Source organism: Bathycoccus prasinos (genome assembly GCF_002220235.1).
Source record: "Bathycoccus prasinos genomic : Chromosome_18".
NCBI classification, from domain to species: domain Eukaryota; kingdom Viridiplantae; phylum Chlorophyta; class Mamiellophyceae; order Mamiellales; family Bathycoccaceae; genus Bathycoccus; species Bathycoccus prasinos.
Genome location: NC_023991.1, coordinates 250,144 through 270,115, shown reverse-complemented (window position 1 = coordinate 270,115; position 19,972 = coordinate 250,144). Strand labels below are relative to the sequence as shown.

The following is a 19,972-nucleotide window of genomic DNA, read 5'->3' as shown; positions in this document are numbered from 1 at the left end:
TTATGATGAGTTATAATACTATCAATAAGAGTTGTTGAAATTGAAATTGAAATTGAAATTGTTGTTGTTCTGATGATGATGTGGTGTCGTTTTACTCCCTCTCTTTCTCTGTATTAATACGAGCGTTCTGTTGTGATGATGATGATGATTTGAAGTTGTTGATGGTGTTGATGATATGAAGCAGAGAGAGATTTGAGTTTGAGAGTGTTCTCTTTTGTCTGCTTTTGCTTTTTTTTGAATTTTTCACCAAAACCAACAAAAACTGACGACAAAGAGGAGAATGCTGAAAGAGAGTTTAAAAAAAGTGTGAACGATGAAAGGGCTTTGAGGATTTTTTTAAGCCAAAACCGCTTTTTTTCACATCAAAACTGTCAAAAAGTGCATGAAAAAGAGACCACACAGACACACAGAAGAGACCAACAACAAACGTTTTTCCCCAACACCACAAAAACTACGCAACATCACTCATCATGTTCGCTTCTTCTTTTAACGCGGTTCGATCATCACCATCGATCATCTCGAAGAATGTCTCCTCCAAATCTTCTCGATCTTCTTCGAATAGATCGTCGACGGTGAAAGTCCGCGCGATGGGGATGAAAAAAGGTTCGTTATTGTTTTCGTTTTCGTCGTCTCGCGTCGTAATCCATCTCATCGCAACTCGTCGTTTTCAAAAATGGATGTTTCTTCTTCTCTTTTCCTCTTTCGATGAAGACGATGAAACGAGAACGATGAACAAAGATCGATATCGATCGGTTCATGCAGAGTACGACGAAAGGAACGATGCGGGCCGATCCGATCGGGATGATCGTCAGCAGCAGCGGCTCTTTTCTTCTTCTCTCATCTGTTTTTGTCTGTCGGCGCCATTTTTCCGTATTTATAACCGATCGAGATTAAAACATCTTTCCAAAAACGCGGCGGAAAAGACGACGTAAACGGCGACGAGCATTGGAACATCATCCTCGATCGGTGATGATTTGCACTCATCGGCAACAATTCGGATCGTCGCGTAGATGTTGTTTACTCACCTCTTCTTCTCTCTCTCTCTCTCACATCAATCGTCGTTCAAAAATCAAATAAAAACTCTTCTTCTCAAAACCAACGAAACGACAAAAACAGAACAAAAAATCAACGCCGCCTCGGTTTTCGAAGAAGCTGAAAAAGCCGTCGTTATCCCGAAAGACGCGGATGGGATTAAAAAGTCCATCCAGAGGCAAATTGCAACGGGGACTATCCCAGCCATTCCGACCTATTTCGACAACGAGGACATGTACCAAGCGACGGCGCAAGCCGCTCGAGAACAGCTCGTCGAAAGATGGAACGATACGTACGAGCACTTCCACAAGGAAAACCCGAAGCAAGCGTACTACATTTCCATGGAATTTTTGCAAGGCAGAGCGTTGACGAACGCCATCGGGAACATGAAGCTGACCGGTGAGTACTCCGACGCTTTGAGATCGTTGGGTTACTCCTTGGAATCTTTGGCCGAGGAGGAAAAGAACATGGGTCTCGGTAACGGCGGTTTGGGTCGATTAGCCGCGTGCTTTTTGGATTCCATCGCGACTTTGTCCTTGCCAGCCTGGGGTTACGGCATGCGATACAAGTACGGCTTGTTCAAGCAAGGGATCGATCAAACGACCGGGCAACAAAAGGAATACGCGGACGACTGGTTGGTCAGAGGCAACCCGTGGGAAATCCCGAGACCGCAAATCTCCTACCCGATTTCTTTCTACGGGAAAATCGAAGGCGACTCTAAATGGGTTCCGGGGCAGCAAGTTGCCGCGGTCGCGTACGATACCCCGATTCCAGGTTACAACACGAAGAACTGCATCTCTTTGCGTTTGTGGGACGCGCAACCTATCGTCAAGGACTTCAACTTGACCGCGTTTAACGACTCCGACTACAAGGCGGCCATGGGGCCGACCAACTTGGCGCAACAAATGATGGCGGTGTTATACCCGGGCGATGCCACCAAGGAAGGCAAAGCCTTGCGTTTGTCGCAGCAATACATGTTGTGTTCGGCGTCGGTGCAAGACATCTTGGCGAGATGGAAAGAGCGAGGTAACACGGATTGGGAAAAGTTGCCGGAAAAAGTGTGCGTACAAATGAACGACACGCACCCGACGTTAGCTGCGCCGGAATTGATGCGCTTGTTGATCGACGAGGAAGGTTTAACTTGGGAAAAGTCGTGGGAGATAACGAAGAAAACTGTTGCGTACACCAACCATACGGTCATGCCGGAAGCGTTGGAGAAGTGGCCGTTGGACTTGATGGAAGAATTGCTCCCGAGACACATGCAAATCATTAGGCAAATCGATCAAAAGTTCATGAACGATGTCAAGGAAGCGTTCAAGGGCAAGAAAGATGACAAGGAAATGGCCGCGTTCTTAAAAGCGACGACGATTTTGGAAAACGTCTACGCGGATTCCGTCGGCGGACCAAAGATGGGCGATACCATGGAAAAAGCCGAAGCGCCGCCAGCGACGGTCAGAATGGCCAACTTGTGCTGCATCGCCGGTTTGTCCATCAACGGCGTCGCGCAAATTCACTCCGATATCGTCAAAGCGTTCACGTTCAAAGAGTTTGCGGAAATCTACGGCTACAAGTTCCAAAACAAAACCAACGGCGTCACGCCGAGAAGATGGTTGGCCTTTTGCAACCCGGAGTTGAGCAAAGTCATCACGAAATGGGTCGGAAACACCGACGCCTGGATCACGGACACCGAAGTTTTGCGTAAGTTGATGGACAACGCGAAGAACCCTGAATTGCAAAAAGAGTGGAAGGAGGCCAAGCTCGCGCGCAAACAGATTTGCAAAGACTACATCAAGAAGACTACCGGTATCGACGTCCCGATCAACGCCATGTTTGACATCCAAGTCAAGAGAATCCACGAATACAAGAGACAATTGTTGAACATTCTCGGCATCATCTACAGATACAGACAAATCAAAGCTATGTCCAAGGAGGAAAGAGCGAAGGTTGTTCCGAGAGTGTGTGTCTTTGGCGGCAAAGCGTACGCCACGTACATCCAAGCGAAGAGAATCGTTCGTTTGGTCACCGCGGTCGGGGAAGTCGTCAACAACGATCCGGAAATCGGGGACTTGATGAAGGTTGTCTTCGTCCCGGATTACAACGTTTCCGTCGCGGAAACCTTGATCCCGGCCTCGGAGTTGTCCCAACACATCTCCACCGCCGGTACGGAAGCTTCGGGTACCTCGAACATGAAGTTTCAAATGAACGGCTGCTTGATCATCGGTACTTTGGACGGTGCGAACGTCGAAATCCGTGAGTGCGTCGGCGACGACCACTTTTTTTTGTTCGGTATCACCGAAGACGAAGTCGAACCGGCGAGAGAGGAAAGAGCCGCCGGGAAATTCGTAGCGCCGAAGACCTTCTTGGATACCATCGAGTACGTCCGATCGGGCGCGTTCGGTAAAAAGGGCGAATTCGAAGAACTCTTGGGTTCTTTGGAAGGTAACTCTGGTTTCGGCCAAGGCGATTACTTCTTGGTCGGTAAGGATTTCCAATCTTACATCGAGTGCCAAGATGAGGTTGACGAGGCTTACAGAAACCAAGAGGGCTGGACCGAGTCTTCCATCTTGTCCACGGCGACCTCGGGTAAGTTCAACTCGGACAGAACCATCGACCAATACGCCAAGGAAATCTGGGACATCAAGCCGTGCGTTGTGCCGTAATCCTTCTTTATGCTATTATGACGATTAATCGAGAGACTTATTATCATCGTTGAGATGAAAGCGGCGAGAGCAAAAAAGCGAGCGAGCGAGCGAGAAACACATAAGAAAGAGTACGAAATTTTTAATAAAACAAACGCGTCGTGTCGAATGTACCACAACGTGTAGTAAAGATAACGAATATTATATTATATATCAATATTAACGAGTCTCTCTTGAGTCTCTCTCTCTTTCTTCTGCTCTTTTCTCAACTCCTTCTATATATTACTTCTTCTTTTTATCGCCGCCAATCAGCGCTCGTTTCACCAGGTCGTATTTGCTACAAATCCCGTCGTGTTTCTTGCAAAAACTTTCCATCATGTCCCTGAGAGGCGTGCACCCTTTCTTGCACCGGACGACGCGTTTACACATCAGCGTGTTCAAAAAGTTTGGCTTTTCAATGCACCCTCTGAATCCATCTCTCCCGTTATCGCACCAGGCGCCTTTCTCCCTCGTGCACGCCACGCACGGTTTCGACCATTTTTTATGGCGTCCAAAGAGCACTTTTTCTTCTCCTTTTGAGGATGCTTTTTTTGAGGATGCTGCTGCTTCCACCGAGTTTAAGGAGGAAAAAGAGGACGCGAAGAAGAAGAGAAAAAAGAAGAGAAAGAGAGCAGTTTTTTTAAAAGCAGTAAAGGAGGGAAAGGATTGAAAACGTCGTCTCATTCTATCTGTGTTTTGTCTGTGTGTGTTTACTACTCTAACGAATGACACAAAACAACTGAATAAAAAGGCAAGAGAGGAAAGAGAGAAAAATTCCCAAAACGAATTTTGATACCCTAAACACCCAAAAAGAGACACTGGACGACGCAAAAAACGTTCTTCGGCAGAAGAGAAGAGAGAGACGAAGAGGAAGACTCTTACACCTCTATTACTACTCTCGGATCACATAATGACGGCCACGATGGACGTTGATTCAGACGACGACGACGAGATCATCGCCGAGAGAGGTACGATTGCACATATTCTTATTTTTTCACGACGCGCGCGCGTGTGTTCTTCTTCTTTCTCTCTCATCACATTCGAGGACCGACGAAAGGAAAGGCGGCGATCTTTCTTGAGAGCGAAAACAACGGACACCAACACTTTTGGGCGAAACGAAATTCGAACGCTCTCTTCTGAGCTCGAAGGAACTTTGAGAATAACACGTTAAGACGGCTTCGTGCGAAAAGCATCTTCTTCTGTTTGTCTTCTTGACTTCTTCTTCTGGTAAAAGTCCTCTCGTGTGTACGCGGAAGAAAGAGAGAAGAAGAAGAAGAAGAAAGAATGTCTGTCTGTCTTCTTTCGTTTTTGGTTGTCGATCGACGTAAAACGTAAAACGACAGACAAAGAAGAAGAAGAAGAAGAGAAAAATTTGTTTTTTCATCTCTCTCTCTAAACTTTTGTTTTCGTAAAAGTGTTTTTATCATCGAGCGAATGATCGACATCATCATCAATCGTCGTCGTCAAAACTGACCTCACGTTACGTGCATTCTCATAAACACAGCTCGGAAATGGCAAAACCTGAACGCGAAACGGTACTCGGACAAGAGGAAGTTTGGGTACACGGAACCGGAGAAAGAACAGATGCCGCCGGAACACGTAAGGAAAATCTTGAAAGACCACGGCGACATGTCTTCGAGAAAGTTTCGGTCGGATAAGAGAGTATATTTAGGCGCTTTGAAGTTTATCCCGCACGCGGTGTATAAGTTGTTGGAAAATATGCCCATGCCGTGGGAACAAGTGAGACATTGCGAGGTGATTTACCACATCACCGGCGCGATTACTTTCGTCAACGAAACGCCGAGGGTGATTGAACCTATTTACATCGCGCAGTGGGGGACCATGTGGATTGCCATGAGAAGGGAAAAGAGAGACCGACGACATTTTAAACGCATGCGATTCCCGCCGTTTGACGACGAAGAACCGCCTTTAGATTACCAGGATAACTTGTTGGACGTGGACCCGTTGGAGGCGATCAATTTAGAGTTGGACGAAGACGACGAAGATCGACACGTGTGCGAATGGTTTTACGACCAAAAGCCGTTGCGATGGGACTTGGATTTCGTCAACGGGAGTTCCTACAAAAAATGGCGGTTGCCTTTACCGGAAATGGCGACGCTGTATCGTTTAGCCGGTCAGTTATTGAGCGACTTGACGGACAAAAATTATTTTTACTTGTTCGATCACAAATCCTTCTTCACGGCGAAAGCGTTAGGGATGGCCATCCCGGGAGGTCCAAAGTTTGAACCGTTATTCAAAGATAGCGACGCGGCGGACGAAGACTGGAACGAGTTTAACGATATTAACAAGTTAATCATTAGATCGGCGATTCGAACGGAGTATAAAGTTGCGTTTCCGTACTTGTACAACAACCGACCGCGTAGGGTAGATTTGGCGACGTACCATTCACCGATGGTGATGTACATCAAAACCGAAGATCCAGATTTGCCGGCATATTATTTCGATCCTTTGATTCATCCAATCGCGTTTTATAAAAGTAGTAGCAGCGAAAAGAAGAAAGAAGAAGAAGAAGAAGAAGAGGATTGGAGCGAAGACGACGATTTCGCCTTGCCCGAGGAAGTCGAGCCGTTGTTGAAAGATTACGATTTGTACACGGAAAACACGACGAACGGTATCGCGTTATTGTTCGCACCTCGGCCGTTTAACTTGCGTTCGGGATACACGCGATCGTGCATCGACGTTCCGCTCGTCAACACTTGGTTTCACGAGCATTGCCCGAGTGGATACCCGGTCAAAGTGCGCGTTTCCTATCAAAAGTTGCTCAAGACATACGTCATGAACCAATTACACAAGAAACCACCGAGGCAAGTGAAACGTAAATCTCTGTTCAAAGCTTTGAAAAAGACAAAGTTTTTCCAGTGCACCGAGTTAGATTGGGTCGAAGCCGGTTTGCAAGTCTGCAGACAAGGCTACAACATGTTGAACTTGTTGATCCATCGCAAGAACTTGAACTATTTGCACTTGGATTATAACTTCAACTTGAAACCGGTGAAGACGTTGACGACAAAAGAACGTAAGAAGTCTCGATTCGGGAACGCGTTCCACTTAATGCGCGAGATTTTACGTTTGACGAAGCTTACCGTAGACGCGAACGTCCAGTATCGATTAGGTAACGTGGACGCGTTTCAATTGGCGGATGGTTTGCAATACATTTTCTCGCACGTTGGACAGTTGACTGGGATGTACCGATACAAATATCGTCTGATGCGCCAAATAAGAACGTGCAAGGATTTAAAGCACCTGATATACTATCGTTTCAACACCGGACCGGTCGGGAAAGGCCCAGGCGTTGGTTTCTGGGCGCCCATGTGGCGGGTCTGGATTTTCTTTTTACGCGGCATCGTCCCGCTTCTCGAACGATGGTTGGGTAACTTGTTAGCTAGACAGTTCGAAGGTAGAAATGCCAAAGGCATCGCGAAAACTGTCACGAAACAAAGAATTGAGTCTCATTTTGATCTAGAGTTACGAGCAGCTGTCATGCACGACATTCTCGATAGCATGCCGGAAGGCGTGAAGCAGAACAAAGCGAGAACGATTTTAGCGCATCTTTCCGAAGCCTGGCGAAGTTTCAAAGCGAACATCCCCTGGAAAGTCCCGGGCATGCCAGTTCCGATCGAAAACATGATTTTACGATACGTGAAGTCTAAAGCCGATTGGTGGACGAACGTTGCGCATTATAATCGCGAACGGATTCGCCGCGGCGCGACGGTGGACAAAACCGTCTGTAGGAAAAATTTAGGCCGATTGACCCGCTTGTGGTTAAAAGCAGAGCACGAACGTCAACACAATTACTTGAAGGATGGACCATACGTGACGCCAGAAGAAGCCGTGGCGATTTACACCACCACCGTGCACTGGTTGGAATCCCGAAAGTTCTCGCCGATCCCGTTCCCTCCGTTGTCGTATAAACACGATCGCAAGTTGTTGATTTTAGCTCTCGAACGATTGAAGGAAAATTATTCCTTAGCCGTTCGTTTGAATCAACAAGAGAGGGAAGAGTTGGGTTTAATCGAGCAAGCGTTCGATAACCCGCATGAAGCTTTATCGAGAATTAAACGACATTTGCTAACACAAAGAGCGTTTAAAGAGTGCAACATGGAGTTTATGGACATGTATTCGCACTTGATTCCGGTGTACGCGATTGAACCTTTGGAGAAGATCACGGATGCGTATCTGGATCAGTACATTTGGTACGAGTCCGATAAGAGGCACTTGTTCCCGAACTGGATTAAACCATCTGATACAGAGCCGCCTCCTTTGTTGGTGTATAAGTGGTGTCAAGGCATCAACAACTTGACCGATATCTGGGACACGAGCGAAGGCGAATGCGTCGTGATGTTGCAAACGAAATTTGAACGAATGTTCGAAAAAGTCGATTTGACCATGTTGAACCGCTTGTTGCGATTGATTGTCGATCATAATATTGCCGATTACTGCACCGCGAAGAATAACGTAATCATTGCGTATAAAGACATGTCGCATACGAACTCTTACGGGATGATTCGCGGGTTACAGTTTGCCTCGTTTTTGACGCAGTATTATGGTCTGGTTTTAGATTTGTTGGTGTTAGGTTTGACTCGAGCGTCGGAAATTGCTGGTCCACCGCAAATGCCGAACGAGTTTATTAGTTACCGAGACGTTCGAACGGAGACCAGACATCCGATTCGTTTATACTCTCGATACATCGATAAGCTTCACATCTTGTTCCGCTTCACCGCGGAAGAGGCGAAGGACTTGATTCAAAGATATCTCACCGAACATCCCGATCCGAACAACGAGAACATGGTAGGATATAACAACAAAAAGTGTTGGCCGAGAGACTCGAGGATGCGCTTGATGAAGCACGACGTAAACTTGGGACGAGCGGTGTTTTGGGACATGAAGAATCGTTTGCCGCGATCGTTGACGACGTTGGAGTGGGACAACGGGTTCTGCTCTGTGTTTTCAAAAGACAATCCGAACTTACTGTTTAACATGTGCGGATTCGAAGTGAGATTAATGCCAAAGATTCGCATGCAAACCGAGTATTTTGCACAAAAAGATGGCGTGTGGAACTTGCAAAACGAGGAGACGAAGGAAAGAACAGCGCAAGCGTTTTTGCGAGTCGACGACGAAGGTTTGAAAGCGTTCGAGAACAGAATTCGACAAGTCTTGATGTCCTCCGGGGCGACGACGTTCTCCAAGATTGCGAATAAATGGAACACGGCGTTGATTTCGTTGATGACGTACTATCGAGAAGCTGTGGTGCATACGCAAGAACTTTTGGACTTATTGGTCAAATGCGAGAACAAAATTCAAACTCGAATCAAGATTGGCTTGAACTCAAAGATGCCTTCGAGGTTTCCCCCAGTCGTCTTCTATTCACCTAAAGAGATTGGTGGGTTAGGAATGCTCTCTATGGGTCACATTTTGATCCCGCAATCGGATTTACGATATTCTGTCCAAACCGATTCAGGCGTCACGCACTTCCGTTCGGGCATGTCGCACGAGGAAGATCAGTTGATTCCGAACCTCTACAGATATCTGCAACCTTGGGAAGCTGAATTTACGGATTCGCAACGCGTTTGGGCTGAATACGCGTTGAAGAGGCAAGAAGCTCAAGCGCAAAATCGAAGATTGACGCTGGAAGATTTAGAAGACTCTTGGGATCGCGGCATTCCGAGAATCAATACGTTGTTTCAAAAAGATCGGCACACGTTAGCGTACGATAAAGGGTGGCGAGTTCGCGCGCACTTTAAAGAGAACCATTTGATGAAGATTAACCAGTTCTGGTGGACGCATCAAAGACACGACGGCAAACTGTGGAACTTGAACAATTATCGCACGGATGTCATTCAAGCCTTGGGCGGCGTAGAAGGTATTTTGGAACACACGCTGTTCAAAGGCACGTATTTCCCGACATGGGAAGGTCTATTTTGGGAAAAAGCGTCTGGTTTCGAAGACTCGATGAAGTTCAAGAAGCTCACCAACGCACAAAGGTCTGGTTTGAACCAAATTCCAAACCGTCGTTTCACATTGTGGTGGTCTCCGACGATTAACCGAGCGAACGTCTACGTCGGATTCCAAGTGCAGTTGGATTTGACTGGAATTTTCATGCACGGCAAAATTCCAACTTTAAAAATTTCTTTGGTTCAGATCTTCCGAGCGCACTTGTGGCAGAAGATACATGAATCGTTGGTCATGGACCTATGTCAAGTGTTCGATCAAGAGTTGGACGCTTTAGAGATTGAAACCGTGCAAAAAGAAACGATCCATCCGAGAAAGTCGTACAAAATGAATTCGTCGTGCGCGGACATTTTACTCTTTGCGTCGTATAAGTGGCAAATCTCCAAACCGTCCTTAATGGGCGACGTGAACGACCAGTTTGATCAAAAGTCGTCGAATAAGTTTTGGTTGGACGTCCAGTTGAGGTGGGGCGACTTTGATTCTCACGATATCGAACGATACACCCGCGCGAAGTTTCTCGATTACACGACGGACAACATGTCCATTTACCCGTCACCTACGGGCGTGATGATTGGCGTCGATTTGGCGTATAACTTACACGCTGCGTATGGTAACTGGTTTCCGGGATCAAAACCATTGATTCAACAAGCTATGGCGAAGATCATGAAGGCGAATCCGGCGTTGTATGTGCTCCGCGAGCGCGTAAGAAAAGGCTTACAGTTGTATTCCTCGGAACCGACGGAGCCGTATTTGAACTCTCAGAATTACGGCGAGTTGTTTTCAAATCAATGCATTTGGTTCATCGACGATACGAACGTCTACCGAGTCACGATTCATAAGACGTTTGAAGGGAACTTGACGACGAAACCAATCAACGGTGCCATATTTATCTTCAACCCGAGAACAGGTCAACTCTTTTTGAAAGTCATTCACACGTCCGTGTGGGCCGGTCAGAAGCGTTTAGGGCAGTTGGCTAAATGGAAAACCGCGGAGGAAGTTGCGGCATTAGTTCGATCTCTACCGGTCGAAGAGCAACCGAAACAAATCATCGTGACCAGAAAAGGCATGTTAGATCCTCTGGAAGTGCACTTGTTAGATTTTCCGAACATTGTCATCAAAGGAAGCGAGTTGCAAATGCCGTTTCAAGCGTGCATGAAAATCGAAAAATTTGGCGATTTGATTTTGAAAGCGACCGAGCCGCAGATGGTTTTATTCAACATCTACGACGATTGGTTGAAATCTATCAGTTCGTACACCGCGTTCTCTCGATTGATATTAATCTTGAGAGCGTTGCACGTGAACAACGACAAGACTAAGATGTTGTTGAAGCCGGACAAAACGATCATCACGCAGCCGCACCACGTGTGGCCAGATTTGACGGACGAACAGTGGATTAAAGTGGAAATCGCTCTCAAAGACTTAATCTTGGGCGATTACGCGAAGAAGAACAACGTCAACGTCTCCGCGTTGACGCAATCGGAAATCCGCGACATCATCTTGGGCGCCGAAATCACCCCGCCTTCGTTGCAACGCCAACAAATCGCGGAGATTGAGAAGCAAGCTGCGAACGAGGACGCGGCGCAGTTGCAAGCGGTGACGACGAAAACGACCAACGTGCACGGGGACGAGTTGATTGTTACAACGACGTCTCCGTACGAGCAATCTACGTTTGGTTCGAAAACCGATTGGAGAGTTCGCGCGATTTCAGCGTCGAATTTACACTTGCGCGTGAACCATATTTACGTCAACTCGGAAGACATCAAAGAGACTGGGTACACGTACGTCGTCCCGAAGAACGTTTTGAAGAAGTTCATCACCATTGCGGATTTGCGCACGCAAATCAGCGGCTACTTATACGGCGTCTCTCCTCCGGACAACCCGAACGTGAAGGAAATTCGTTGCGTGGTTATACCGCCGCAGTGGGGCAATCACGCGACGACGCATTTACCTACGCAGTCACCCGATCACGAGTATTTGAGAGATTTGGAACCGTTAGGGTGGATACACACGCAACCGAACGAAACGCCACACTTGCCGCCGCAGGATTGCGCCAAACACGCGCAAATCTTGGAGAAGAACTCCTCCTGGGACGGCGAAAAAGCCATCGTGGTCACGTGTTCCTTCACTCCCGGTTCGTGTTCGTTGACGGCGTACAAACTCACTCCAAAAGGCTACGAGTGGGGAAGACAACAAAAAGACCAAAACGTCGGCAACCCGCAAGGCTACCATCCTTCGCACTACGAAAAAGTCCAAATGCTTTTATCCGATCGTTTTTACGGCTATTACATGGTCCCAGATGGCCAACCTTGGAATTACAACTTCATGGGCGTGAAACATTCGGCGAGTATGAAATACGCGTTAAAGTTGGCCAATCCAAAGGAGTATTACCACGAGAGTCACCGACCGACGCACTTTCTCGATTTCGCCTCCGCGGACGACCAAGATTTGAAAACTTCTGGTGGAGCTAATACAAACGGTGGAGTGGAGAATGCGAACGTCACCGAAATCGATCGCGAGAATGTCTTTGAATAATAATACTATTAGTCTTATTGCAGATCTGAGAGCGCAGGAGAGAGCGTTCTTTTTCTAGAACAGACAATTGTAAAAAAATTCCTAGAAATTCCTTCATTCTTCGTCTCACGCATAAAAACTCGTTTATCATTAACTCTTCTTCTAAAGATAATACTAAAAGTAATAATGGGAGGACGAAGGAAAAATCCACATCCGAAAAGAGCGGAAAATGCGAGGACGGTTTTGAAGGAAGAGAAAGAAGAACCAAAGGTGTTGTGTTTGAAGATTCCTCCTCCTGTTGTGGACGACGATGATGATGAAGTCGTTGGGGAAGTCGAGATACAAGATGAGATTATACGAAAAGAAATGACGACTGCGACGAAGAAAGCGGCGAAGAGAAAGAGAGGGCAACACGAGTGCGGTGTTTGCGGGAGAATGTGTACTACACCATCACTATTGGCTACACACATGCGTATTCACACGAACGAGAAACCGTATGAATGCGATGTGTGTGAGAAGCGTTTTAGTCGAGCTGATAGTTTGAGAGACCACATGCGTATTCACACGAACGAGAAACCGTATGAATGTGATGTTTGCGATAAAGCTTTTCGTCAATATGGTCATTTGCAAACCCACATGCGTATTCACACGAACGAGAGGCCGTACGAGTGTGATGTGTGCGAGAAGCGTTTTCGTGAATCTGGTACTTTGCAAAGCCACATGCGCATTCACACGAACGAAAAACCGTACGAGTGCGATGTGTGCGAGAAGCGTTTTCGTCAATCTAGTGATTTGAGAAGCCACATGCGTATTCACACGAACGAGAAGCCGTACGAGTGTGATGTGTGCGATAAAGCTTTTCGTCATTCTAATGCTTTGAAAATCCACAAGCGTATTCACACGAACGAGAAGCCGTACGCATGTGCCGTCTGCGAGAAGCGTTTTAGTCGATCTGAAAGTTTGAAAAAGCACACACGTCGCTGGCACTAAGTAATAGCCAGGGGAAATTTCGAGCACAACAGATCGAGGAAAAAATAGAGAATTTCTGTCTTTGTAATGAAACACAACTCACTCACAACTCACGCACGCGCACACGCGCGACGAGAACAACACACAGCATCGTCATCGTCATCACGCGCATCGCAAAGAAAAGCATAACATATATTTTTATAGAGCACATAATAAAAACAAAAGAAGAAGAAAGAGATGGTGTCTCAATCAAACGTGGACCAAATCACAAAAGAACGCATCCAAACTGCGGCGTCGCCGTTGGGAAACAAGAAAGAAAAACCAAACCAGTTGAAGGAGACGAGAGTGAAACATAAACCAAAGTATCGAACGAAGATGACATTTCTGAATAAGATTCGATACAATAACGGCGTCGTTGGTTTGTTTTTTGGACGAAGAGTACGGTTTATTGCGTTTGGATTTGTTTTGGGGTATGGCTTAAGGTTTTGGCAAAACGCAGACGAAGCGGAGACGAAGAAGAAGGAAGAAGAAGAGAAGAAGAAGAAGAGAAAGAAGAAACCATTGTTACAAACGAGAGCGAAAATCACGGAACTTCCGGACGACGCGGATCCAGATTTCACGTTTGACTCCAAAGGGAACAAAATAGAACCGAAGATGAAAGCGAACGCGAAAGAGCAAAAAATGGTGTTGCTCGTTCGCGAAGATTTGAACATGAGTTCCGGGAAAGTCGCCGCGCAGTGTTCGCACGCCGCGGTTGGGTTATTCCAACGGTTAATAAGCGAAGAGTATCGCTCACACCCAACCGTTCAGAAAAATCTCAAAACGTGGATCGAGGAAGGGCAAAAGAAAGTATGTTTGTCCATCGCGAATGTGGAAATGTTGGAGGATTTAAGAGCGAGTTGTAGCATGAAACGCATCCCGTACTTTGTCGTCGAAGACGCCGGAAGGACGGAGGTGGCGCACGGCACAGAAACGGTCATGGCGATAGGACCGTGCGAGAACGAAGTGTTAGATCGCGTGACTGGAAAGTTACGCCTGTTCGATTCTTAATAAATTACTACATTTACAAATACAAAAATGACCATCGTCGCGCGCGCAACGCAACCCCTAATCTCATCAATTCACCGATGCTGAACAATCTTTTCCTCCGCGTTACACTGCGCCGTCACCGAATCTAGCAACAACACGGACGGGTTCCTCACCATCCTCTCCTTCGCGCATTCTTTCGCGTACTCCACGTCCACGCCACCGCCTACCCATTTCTTCTCCTCCAACTGCACCACCGCTCGCACGCGTCTCTCCACCTCCTCCTTCTCGAGCGTCAACAACGACGCGTGTTTGCTCACTTTCGATCCGTTAAACTCCGGTATGACTTTAAACAAAAACATCAATCGTTTGCACACGAGTTCTGCGTCTAGTTCTAAAATTTCCGGCACGTTCGAGACGGTCATTGGAATGTCTACGTTGTACCCTAGAAACGCGTGCAACCGTCTTACTTTGGCTTCGAGTAACGTTGGATTTCTAAACAAATGAGACGATTCATCAGACGACGACGACCTTTTCTCCGCGCATTTTTTGCTCGATCCAAAATGGTGCCAAAACCGAACGATGATTTTATCGTCGTCCGAGATGACTCCGTCGATGCCATCGCCGGCTGATTTTAATGTTATATTTCTTCTTTGTTGTTGTTGATGATGATATGATGCTGATGATGCTGATGATGATGATGATGAAGATGCGAGACTCCTCCTCCTGCTCCTCCTCCTATAACTAAAACTACTCCTGATCGAAACAGGACTGATCGTCGTTGTTCGCATCATCATCATACTACTACTAATACTACTACTAATGATAAATAGTATGAGCTTAAGTGTGATGAAGATGTGGAATCCTTTATCCCGTTTTAAGGTGACTTTTTGTGTCTGATGAAACGAAGATAAAATTCGAGGAAACGGTCGCTTTTACTTTCCTTCAAAAAAAAAAGAAATCGCATTTATTCGCGTTTAGTAAAGAAGAGAAAGCTTTGATTCATCAGAAGAGCAGAAAACGATACAAAAGCATCATGTCTTCTTCTGTTGCTACTGCTTATACTCTTGGGGTGAGGACGAGGGCGCAGAAAAGGCGGGTGGGCGAGAGAGATTTGTGGGATTTGATCGTGAATAACGACGATATAACTTTCATTCATATTCTTCCGAGATTGAATTCGAATGATATCAAATTCTTGTACGAGGTGAATACGGAGACGAGAGCGTTGGTGAAGAGATCATCTCGCGCGGGTGATTTGAAAGAGAAGTTTAAAGTGCACGAGATGTCGTCGATATCGACGTTGGAAGTCGCGTGGAAGAATAGGAAGAAGAAATCGTTGTGGCCGAGACACTGGACCGAAACATATTTCTGCTCGGAAGTTGCTAAAACGAATAAACTCGAGTTGCTCAAGTGGGCGCGAGAGGAGAAAAAGTGTGAGTGGGATGATAGGACGATTGATGCGGCCGCATATCAAGGTAATCTGGAAATGGTAAAGTATTGCGTTGCAAATGAGTGTCCTATTGATGAGATGGCGTGTGAATATGCTGCCATAGGAGGTCAACTCGAGATGCTCAAATACTTACACGAAGAAGGCAAAGTGCCTTGGACTTCGGGTACTGCCGAATGGGCGGCTGAAAGTGGTCATCTCCACATACTCGAATATCTTGTTGAGCGTAAGTATGATCAATATAACGAATGGGCGTGTGCGAATGCAGCCACGCACGGCCACTTGGACTGTTTGAAGTACTTACACGAAACCGCCAAAGCGCCTTGGGACTATAGGGCGGTACGCTACGCGCACGAGAACGAACACCCCGAATGTGTACAATACCTCCTCGACAACAACTGTCCTCTCCCAGAAGACTGGTCGTACGAAAATGGAGAGTTATACGCATCAGAATCAGAATCAGAATCAGAATAATTGCACAGGTCCTAAAGCTGCCCGCAACCTTGTGTAATAAAGAGAGAAAAGAGAGAGACACAAACAAAACACTTTACATTACTTTTGTGAATTTTTTCTCTCTTTTCTCTTCTTTGAAAAAAAATTTTGCCCTAAAACTCCTTCTTCAGAACAATTTTAGACCAAAAACACGAAGAGAGAGGTTTTGTCTTTCTTCTTTGTTGAAGAGCCGTCTCTCCCTCCCTCCTCCTCCTCTTTCTCCTCCTTTTCTCCTTTTCTCCTCCAAAATTCTTGTGGTTTCAAACAACAGAAGAATCAATTAAGAATGTCCTCCTCTGGCTTAGGAGGAGGTAAAAAGGTGAGAATGAAAAGAAGATCTCCGTGGAATTGGATTGGATTCATCTCTTCTCTGAATGGAGTCGATTTGCGTCAAAATGTTGTATATATATCTCCTTTTCTCTCTCTGTATTGCTCATACCATCATCGCGCAATACCGCCGATAGAAGTACTTTTATTCTCTTCTTCTGACCATCATCATCTTCTTTTCTTCTTAAACTCTTCTTTCCGTTATCCTCATCACATTTATATAGAAAAAAGACATCCTTCTTGGAAGCGAAAAAGGAGTCTTAGGCTTTTCCAAAGGATTGGGAGGAGGAAGTTTTACCAGCAACACTAGCACTAAAAATACTTTGACGGGGACGATGTCATCAAACAACACAAAAGTGAAAGTACCGAAACCAGTCGTGTTACCGTCGATGAGGAAAGAACACAACGGGTACGATCCAAAGCTCAGCTTGATTAATAAAGGAAATACTCATGGTATAAGCGTTGGCGCTGCGACGACGAATTACCACAACAGTAGTAGTAATACTATTGGCGGAGAAGGTAAGAATAAAGACGACGAAGATATCGTATCGAAACTGAGACAAAACGGCGGAGGGTGGGGGCAGTCCTCGTCTTCTGGTGGTAATAACGGCGTCGAGCAACAAAAGTCGTCGTCTGGAGAAACATCGAGTAGCGCGGGAGGAAACGATACAAATTTCGTAAAAATTGTGGAGGTGAAACCGATCCAGTCGACGTCGCAGTGGGGGACAAACGTCATCGCGGGAGGAAGCGTCGGCGGAGAAAAAAACAGAGACGGCAAAGGAGGAGATTCTAATGTCGTTCGAGTTCACGAACACGATCCGAGTTTGTTGGGGAAAACGAACGTCGTTTCCAGAAGGGAAGAGAAAGTCACGCGAAGAGAATTTCCAAGCTTGAGAGATTCGTTGGATCCGAATAATACTACCGCGAATACATATAAGAGCGGTAGTACGAATAACATCACCGAAGATGCCGATCATCACTGGAAGTTTGAAATGTCCAGCGACGACCGAGGACGATATGAAGATGGAAACATGACCATGCAAAGAAGCTCTAGAAATACATCGAATAATGGGAGATCGCAGCATAATCGAGACGACAACGGAAGACGACAAAATGCCGAAGACGCGAGCGCGTTTTTGAAACAAAACAGTTCCATCGGGAACGTGACGATTATGAAACGGAATGATAACGACGCGACATTAAATAACAATGCCAATAACAGTAATACTACGAACAGCGGCGGCGGCGGCGCAAACAACGACAGAGAAGGAGGAGAAAGCAACGCCAACAAGAACTACGTGGACGAAGCGCGAATGAAGTTTGAAGATGAAATCGAACGCGTCGCGAGAGAGTTGGAGGCGAAAAAACTGTCCTCAAAATCATCCACTTGGGCCGGGAAGTCGACACCAGCGACTGCGCCGCCATCGAACACTGCGAATCCGTTGCGAATGCTCGTCGGAAACTCGAAGCAACAACAAGTAGTAGCAGTAGCCGCCGCGGCTGAAATAGCAGCGGCGCCTACACCGAATCCTACCAGCATCGCGCCTCCGTCGGTGCGACGAGAACACTTGACGACGCAACAGCTCATCGAAATTCAGTTGCACCAGCAGCAAGAACAGCATAAACGGTTCGAGCAGATACTGCATCAGCAACGCGCGCATGCGAAGCAACACCAACAAGAAGAAGGAGAAACAGGAGCAGAGTTGTTAAAAACGAGAAAGAAGCGCGGCGGGAGACGGGTGCGAGAAGCGGAAGAGAGAAGATTGTTAAAGCAAACTTTAGGCGCGACAACGACGACGACAATGCCACCAGGCGCGGTAGTTAAGGTGCTTTCGAAAGACCCGTCGTCGGGAGTAAACTCGGAGAACATTTTGAGGCAGAAACCGAGCTCGAGTTTATCCACGTCGCATCGATTGTTGAGACGACAGCAGCAGTTTGAGCAACAACAAAAGTTGACGGAAAAGCTGGAAAAGGATATCTTAGAGGTGTCCCTGGACAACGAAGAAAAGGAAGAGGTTGATAACAACAAGAGAGACGCCGGCGGCGAAGATAAATACAACAACAACATCGGTATGGATCGAAGCGCGTCAGGCGCGTATCTCTCGGGAAAGATTGAGCCGCTGCGCATCGCCTCTCCGGTTTTATCCGTCGATAACGCGTTTGGGAGCGTTTGGAGTTCGTCCAAGAATGCAATGGTAAATGCCAACACCGACGGTGGCGTTGTTGCTGATACTGCGAGTACACTGCCTGCTCAGAGCAACACGAACGACGATCCGTTGTTTGGGTTAGACTCTCTCGACGAGGCCACGGCGACTCCGACCACGACCACGATCGGTGGAGGAGCGTGGAATGCCGCCGCGGCGACCGCTGGAAGTCACAACGCATGGATCGGGGGTCAACATCAGCAACATCTCGCGTATGGACAACGCCCGCGGTCTGTGCCACCGACTTCGACGGCACATCTCGACGTCGCCTCGGCGTTACCGGACGACTTAGACGACGAATTTGGATCCTCCGATTCGCTTTACGATTCGTATAACATGAACAATGGCGGCGAAGATTGGGACGATTATAACAATTATCTCTACGCGCAGCAGCAACACACAGGAGCAGCAGCAACAGCAAAATCTTCGCGATTTAATCAAGTTCTCGACGCGCCAAGTTTCTTTCCGGGCGAAGGTTACTCCAACGCGGCTTACGATAGCAGTCATCCTCACCAATCCTCCTCCGCGTTGTCGATTGAACAGCAATACCAAATGTACATGCAATCCGTCGCGCAAAGCGGAAGTCAATCGTATTACGACAAGAATCAGTACATTGAGATGCAAAGAGACTACGAGGAACAGTTTGACATGAGCGATATGGATTTCTTGTATCACGCGATGCAAGAGCAAGTGGCGTTGGCATCCGCGACGCAGGCTGGAGGAGTGCAACAACACCATCAGTATCACCTTCACGGCCAACAGCAGTCGCCGAGAGGAGATAGAGGGTTGAGGGGAGGAAGAGGCAACATGTACGCTCAAAGCGTTGGTGGCGGTAAGTACAATAAATCAACCGGAGGACGCGGCGCGCCGCACCCGAAGAATAAAACCGGAGGAGGTCAAATTACCTCCCGCGAGCGAAGGCGTTTACAACGTCTGTTGACGGGCATCAGCAAAGTTGCCGATCCGAACGCGGTGTATCCAACGACAACGACGACAACGCTAACGCCAACGAATGCAACTGATGATTACGTCACTACAGATGACACCGCTATTGCAGCTAAAAGTAGTGTCGATGCAGCGCAAACACTCGCTGCGGGAACTGCAACCCCGGTTAAAAGAGGATCGAGAGGATCGCGCGGCGGAAGAAGAGGCGCGAAGAAATCGTCCTCGTCGCCCGGATCTGCGTAAGGAAACATCCAAAATTAATTTACGAAGAAATCAAAATCAATAATCGAAAGACATCATTAATAAAAGTCGTTTGCTTGGCATTGCGCAGAAACTTTCGCGAGAGCGCCGAAAACGATTTTTCACACGAGAGA

General features: G+C 46.9%; 8 protein-coding genes across 8 annotated transcripts; 7 read left to right on the top strand and 1 right to left on the bottom strand.

Annotated features, from left to right (window-relative positions):
- Positions 1 to 1,010: 1,010 nt before the first annotated feature.
- Bathy18g01360 (glycogen phosphorylase) lies at positions 1,011 to 3,692 on the top strand (the record flags this gene model as incomplete). The annotated part of the gene is made up of 1 exon (XM_007508167.1): positions 1,011 to 3,692. One exon carries the CDS (start codon positions 1,011 to 1,013, stop codon positions 3,690 to 3,692), a length of 2,682 nt encoding a protein of 893 aa, XP_007508229.1.
- A 355-nt stretch (positions 3,693 to 4,047) lies between these two features.
- Positions 4,048 to 4,380, top strand: Bathy18g01350 (unknown protein; the record flags this gene model as incomplete). The annotated part of the gene is made up of 1 exon (XM_007508090.1): positions 4,048 to 4,380. One exon carries the CDS (start codon positions 4,048 to 4,050, stop codon positions 4,378 to 4,380), a length of 333 nt encoding a protein of 110 aa, XP_007508152.1.
- A 252-nt stretch (positions 4,381 to 4,632) lies between these two features.
- On the top strand, positions 4,633 to 12,209 carry Bathy18g01340 (predicted protein; the record flags this gene model as incomplete). The annotated part of the gene is made up of 2 exons (XM_007508124.1): positions 4,633 to 4,876; positions 5,215 to 12,209. The coding sequence occupies 2 exons, from the start codon at positions 4,633 to 4,635 to the stop codon at positions 12,207 to 12,209; spliced, it is 7,239 nt and encodes a 2,412-aa protein (XP_007508186.1).
- A 165-nt stretch (positions 12,210 to 12,374) lies between these two features.
- On the top strand, positions 12,375 to 13,178 carry Bathy18g01330 (the record flags this gene model as incomplete). The annotated part of the gene is made up of 1 exon (XM_007508154.1): positions 12,375 to 13,178. The coding sequence occupies one exon, from the start codon at positions 12,375 to 12,377 to the stop codon at positions 13,176 to 13,178; it is 804 nt and encodes a 267-aa protein (XP_007508216.1).
- Positions 13,179 to 13,394: 216 nt separating this feature from the next.
- Bathy18g01320 (peptidyl-tRNA hydrolase) lies at positions 13,395 to 14,207 on the top strand (the record flags this gene model as incomplete). Its single annotated transcript, XM_007508125.1, has 1 exon — positions 13,395 to 14,207. The coding sequence occupies one exon, from the start codon at positions 13,395 to 13,397 to the stop codon at positions 14,205 to 14,207; it is 813 nt and encodes a 270-aa protein (XP_007508187.1).
- Positions 14,208 to 14,278: 71 nt separating this feature from the next.
- On the bottom strand, positions 14,279 to 14,608 carry Bathy18g01310 (unknown protein; the record flags this gene model as incomplete). The annotated part of the gene is made up of 1 exon (XM_007508127.1): positions 14,279 to 14,608. One exon carries the CDS (start codon positions 14,606 to 14,608, stop codon positions 14,279 to 14,281), a length of 330 nt encoding a protein of 109 aa, XP_007508189.1.
- A 611-nt stretch (positions 14,609 to 15,219) lies between these two features.
- On the top strand, positions 15,220 to 16,104 carry Bathy18g01300 (predicted protein; the record flags this gene model as incomplete). Its single annotated transcript, XM_007508160.1, has 1 exon — positions 15,220 to 16,104. One exon carries the CDS (start codon positions 15,220 to 15,222, stop codon positions 16,102 to 16,104), a length of 885 nt encoding a protein of 294 aa, XP_007508222.1.
- Positions 16,105 to 16,838: 734 nt separating this feature from the next.
- Bathy18g01290 (unknown protein) lies at positions 16,839 to 19,841 on the top strand (the record flags this gene model as incomplete). The annotated part of the gene is made up of 1 exon (XM_007508091.1): positions 16,839 to 19,841. The coding sequence occupies one exon, from the start codon at positions 16,839 to 16,841 to the stop codon at positions 19,839 to 19,841; it is 3,003 nt and encodes a 1,000-aa protein (XP_007508153.1).
- Between the last annotated feature and the right edge of the window lie 131 nt (positions 19,842 to 19,972).